The sequence below is a fragment of the Limulus polyphemus genome, unplaced genomic scaffold, assembly GCF_000517525.1.
Source record: "Limulus polyphemus unplaced genomic scaffold, Limulus_polyphemus-2.1.2 Scaffold4811, whole genome shotgun sequence".
Lineage (NCBI taxonomy): Eukaryota > Metazoa > Arthropoda > Merostomata > Xiphosura > Limulidae > Limulus > Limulus polyphemus.
Window position 1 is genome coordinate 39,479 of NW_013670421.1, and position 5,328 is coordinate 44,806.

At 35.5% G+C, this 5,328-nt stretch overlaps 2 protein-coding genes across 4 annotated transcripts in view; one reads left to right on the forward strand and one right to left on the reverse strand.

Moving 5' to 3' along the window:
- LOC106471720 (sodium/nucleoside cotransporter 2-like) overlaps positions 1-3,006 on the forward strand; it is a 24,391-nt gene extending 21,385 nt beyond the window's left edge. Inside the window, exons 11-12 of the mRNA XM_022400330.1 lie at positions 474-654; positions 1,279-3,006. Coding sequence (XP_022256038.1) covers positions 474-654; positions 1,279-1,316 — 219 coding nt within the window. The 3' untranslated portion in view covers positions 1,317-3,006. The remainder of the gene's footprint in view (positions 1-473; positions 655-1,278) is intronic.
- A 975-nt stretch (positions 3,007-3,981) lies between these two features.
- LOC106471721 (aquaporin-11-like) overlaps positions 3,982-5,328 on the reverse strand; it is a 19,459-nt gene continuing 18,112 nt past the window's right edge. For all 3 annotated transcript variants that reach the window (XM_022400329.1, XM_022400328.1, XM_022400327.1), the window contains exons 5-6: positions 4,859-4,997; positions 3,982-4,690 (exon numbers count right to left, since the gene is read on the reverse strand). In XM_022400329.1, the coding sequence (XP_022256037.1) occupies positions 4,509-4,690; positions 4,859-4,997 (321 nt within the window). In that variant the 3' untranslated portion in view covers positions 3,982-4,508. The remainder of the gene's footprint in view (positions 4,691-4,858; positions 4,998-5,328) is intronic.

Consider the following 5,328-nt stretch of genomic DNA (forward strand, 5'->3'; position numbering starts at 1 on the left):
GTAAGTGTGTGTGTTTATACTTAACTTATATCTGTAAGTGTGTGTGTTTATACTTAACTTATATCTGTAAGTGTGTGTGTTTATACTTAACTTAATGAACGACAAAAGTGGGGAACGATATTTTTTATTTCCTGTGATTATTAAATTTAAAATGTCCGTACATTAAACCACCAGAACGAAATGCCAGCTAACCTCTGATCTTTGTCAGTGATTAACGTTGATTTTGTTTGGACAAACTTATTTATTTTGTAAATACATATTTTCTATGCAAATATTTTAATATAAACTTTATGATCAAACCAATCAGATAACGAGTTTATTTTCTTTTTTGTTTAATTACCCATCCAAAAATTTAGCTGCTCTACTTTTACTATATATTTTACAGTTACTCACGCACACTCTATTTAATTAAACGCTTTAATCGTTACTTCGAGTCCTACTTTGTTGACGTTTTCACACACTTTTCTCCGTAGATCCGGTCCGACGCCATAGCAACGTACGCTCTCTGCGGATTTTCTAACATAGCATCTATAGGAATCACACTAGGTGGCCTGGGAGCAATGGCTCCTGAGAGAAAGCCAGAATTAGCCCAGCTTGCTGTTCGGGCTATGTTGGCCGGTTCTGCAGCTTGTTTCATGACTGCCTGTGTTGCAGGTAAATGTTGTCTGTGTTTATGGTATGTAGAAGTCAGAAACAGCCAGTAATGACGTATTGATGGTACCAAACATTTTCTCATACATAATACAAAGCAAACTACGTAGACCTTAACCTTTTATCATACAGTCAGACATCCTCGCTGGTAACGATGTTTTCGACCGTAATCCCAATAATACCTCACGATGTTCGGCTGTCTTAGGAATGTTAGGTTAGCCGTAAATCCATATAATTAATTCCAATACTATATATAGATTTAACCCCCAAATCACCGACTTGTTTTAATACCGTTTACTACCGGTAGGGCCCACATATTGAGTAATTATTTGTTTACCCTGTTACGTCACTAAGTATAAATAGTTGACGAAATTAATCGTTCTCTGTGTTAAGTACAAAATATACCACAGTGAAAATATACATATTAATGTGTAATTATGTTTACATCTTTTGTGTGTTACTAGCAACCCTGTAACCAAGAAAATAATGGGTTCACGAGAAATGCGAAACTATTTTTTAAAGAACCGATGGGAAATTTCTATCGATAATTCTAGGGTTAAGATTAGTCAAGGTCTATTCGTTAAAGTAACTTGAAAATATAACCCAGAAAATAATGTTTTGTTTCAGGTACACTCTTGGAAGAAGCGGTTTTTCCAGCCACGTGAGCAATGTCTGTTAATCCGATACAAGTTGTTATTTTCTTTAACTATAAGAAGTATTTTTATCAATATTTACTCCGTGTGTCTTCACCAAACACGTTGGTGGTTTTAAATTTATTATTTTGATATAACTGACGAACAAATGTTTAAAAATGCCGTCTATTTTCCCCACACTAAAATAAAAAGAATTTACTTTGAAGAATTTAAACAACCAATGATGACATTATGAATATGAAACCTCAGTGACAACAGGCCCTAATTTACACATTGATTAATTGGTTTATAAAGTGCTCCATAGATGTCGCCAGTATAGCAAAGCAGTTTATTTACAAGTCATGATGAGTACAATGTTTAATGGGTTTTTAGAAGATGTTTCTTTTAAACGCATCGTTCTGTAGGTAAAATATTTGAGCAATATTATCCATTAAATAAAGTAATTCAAAACGACCCTAACTGCAGTCTACCACCTTAAAGCTTCACATATTTTTTGAGTATATAACCTGCTCCTTTTGAGCTTTAAACGCGTGTTGTGAATATGATTTAATATATAATTTTACAGGATTTCGATACAATTATTTAGATTTCAATAATTAACTGTAAAAAACTGTTACACACGCATTTTGATTCATATATTTGTATAACTATAGCGTTTGGCAAGAGTTGATAAAAGTTACCGTGGAGCCGGGCGTGGCCTAGTGGTTCGATCGTCGGACTTTGGATTCAAAGTTGATGTTTGTGTCTCTTTGCTACAAAATATAAATTTTAAAAAATTCCACTTTTCGATCAGATAAGAGTAGTAAAAGAGTTGGCGGTGGGTGCTGTTGATTAGCTGCCTTCCCCCTAGTTTGTTATTTCAAAATTGGTTACGGCTAGCGCCGATAGCTCTTGTGAAGCTTTGCGCAGATATCCGAAACAAACAAACCGTGGTTACCATAATGTTGCACCTTTTTTACCTTCCTAATGCCCCCCAGTGGCACAGCGATATGTCTGCTGACTTACAACGCTAGAATCCGGGTTTCGATACCCGTGGTGGGCAGAGCACAGATAGCCCATTGTGTAACTTTGTGCTTAATTACAAACAAACAAACCCTTCCTAATATATTATTTGTAGTACGGTGTACTGTGTAGTACGACGAAAAAACTTATCACCTGATTTCTAGTACGTTTATCGAACACTTACCTATTATAGAATGTAAAAAAAAAGACACAACGATTTTCAAACACATCGTAGGAATGTCATGAATAAAATTATATACGATATTTTTCAAAACCATTCAGTGATTGATACTACAAACATTCGAGTGTAAAATATTATTCTCCAGCTCATATGAACTACAGCAAAGATGGTGGCTTCTAACAAATCATGCTGGAAAAAACTTGGTAAATGAACGAGTCATTATGTAAACGTTACAATCTTTTATACTTCGTGCTCGTAGACAAAAATCGTTTCCAAATGATATTAATGCGACCTAGTTAACTATATTAAAATAACGACACAGACGAAATGAAGAGTTCATCGAAATTGATACTCAGTTATAATTAAGAAACATGTGTAGAACTATCTGGATGATATGAACGATTTTGTTTTAAATTTCGCGCAAAGCTACACGAGGGTTATCTGCGCCAGCCGTCTCTAATTCAGCAGTGTAAGACTAGAGGGAAGGCAGCTAGTCATCACCACCCACCGCCAACTCTTGGGCTACTCTTTTTACCAACGAGTAGTGGGATTGACAGTCACATTATAACGCCCCCACGGCTGAAAGGGGGCGAGCATGTTTGGTGGGACGAGGATTTCGAATCCGCGACCCTCAGATTGCGAGTTGAGAGCCCTAACCACCTGGCCATGCCGGGGCCCTAACCACCTGGCCATGCCGGGCCAGGGGCAAATAATGGTGATCAATAGAAATAATTGGTTCGCACCTTTTTTCTTTTTTTTTCAACATTTAGAAAATATGAAAAATACTGTTTTCATAACTCTCAAATCAATATCTTCCAGTCCCCTAGTGACTCAGCGGTAAGTCTACAGATCTATGACATGGAAATCCGGGTTTCGACACCCGTAGTGAGCAGGGCACAAATAACCCAATGTGTAGCTTTGCGCTTAAGAGCAAACAAACAAATATTTTCCATATTTTATTGTTTTATATATGTGTGTGTGTGTGTATATTTAGAACATAATAAATTAGTGTAACAAATAAATGTGAACTAGGAAAAATAAACTTATTTAAGTCGTATGATTATTTGTAAAAGAACTCCTGGCACATCCACGTGTAGCTGGTTCTAGATAATCTAAATACACAGAAATTCTCCAATACACGCGTATTTAGTAAATTTTATACGTTAATTTGTCTATCATTAATGGTTGGATTTTAACTCATTATCGGAAGTAGTATTGCCACCTGGTTCCGTTGACGCTCAACACTTTGGGGTAATGGATGCGCTACGAGAGTAATGGTCGCATCCTACTATTCGATTAGACTCCACCCCGTAAAAAACCAACCTGCTACAAGTAACTGCAACAACACCTTCCGTTGGCGAGGTGTTGTTGCGGCCCTATGCTCCACTGGGAGTTTACAGGAATAAGAAATAATAATAGAATAAATAAATAAAGGTACTCCTAACTTATACTATAACAGGTCTAGAGAAAAACAGAAATGGTTGATATACTATAGAAAGAAATATAACAAGATAATACAAGACATGCATGTCTGATTTATGTTAAGAACTGATAAGTCAAAATATCTGTTTTATGTTGAGAAAAACTGAATATGAAAATATGAATCAGTTATCATTAAAATATACACAAATATAACTAGTCAGGGTTAAGTTTTGAATGTGAAATATAAAACCGAAGAAATCTATTATACGGTGTAGACACGCCTGATGTACAGGAAAAGTAACGAATCGTTCCACTGTATTTACAAGTTTATTCCTGAAACGATACAACTTCACTTGAGAGAAGGGAGCAATTTTTCTTCTTGTTGAGAAAATTAATAATTCATGAAAAAACCGTTACCTGTTGAAAGTATAAAAAGCAGATGTGATGTATGTAAATATCGAAGGTGAACGTAGGCAATCTCCAGTTATTGTTTAAAGTTCAGCGACAAACTCGAGGGCTTATGACACCAAAATTTGGGGTTGGATCCGAGCAGAGGGCACAGCACATCTTCACATTTACAATAAGCAAACAAGTAAAGTTTAAGACTCTTTCCGTTTTGTTACCTCCTCTAGTGTTTGATGAAGTAACCTAGCAACCAGCCCACCAAGAAAAGCTCCAATCCAGTAAACGGCAACGTGTTCCGTTAATGTGTTACCATGGCAACCAAGTGTTAAGACAGACGCTAAGATAGGGTTAAAAAATCCTCCCGTTGTGCCGAGAGCTGAAATACAAATGGAGAGTTAAAAAAAAAATGAGCATTTGAAATGTTTTGTCACTATATTTTCACACTTTTCAATAACTGTTAGAAATATTAATTATGTATTTAGCTGAATCTCGTTTTTAGAATTATACGATTGTTTTTGTTTTTATCGTAATACGGTCCTCTCACCTCCTAGCGATAAAACTGTAATGGTGATGGAGTTGATAACTCCAGCTGTTTTTACGTCCCACTTTCTAGACTGAAGCGCCACCAGTCGGCTGACGAAAGTAATAAAGGCTTCAATCAAGACACCTCGTAACACAGTTATCTGAAGTTACAAAAACAAACAAAAAACTCAATCAGACTAAAACTATATTAGACTAAAACTATAAAAAAAACTTCATTATACTAATGTTCAGGGTGACAGTCAAATAAATATAACCCAGTTTTTGTAGTTTTGACTTTCTAGTTTCAATACTTTTTTTTTGTAGCATTAAAACTATATATTACTATAGCTGGCTAGGTTATTTATATCTTTATATCCCTACTTGTCTTTATAAAATTTACCAGATTCTTTGTCGAATGGTTCCCTGATGAATGTCATCCTTCGTATTAGATGTTGGGAAATATTAGAAATTAGAAATATTAGAAATTATTGT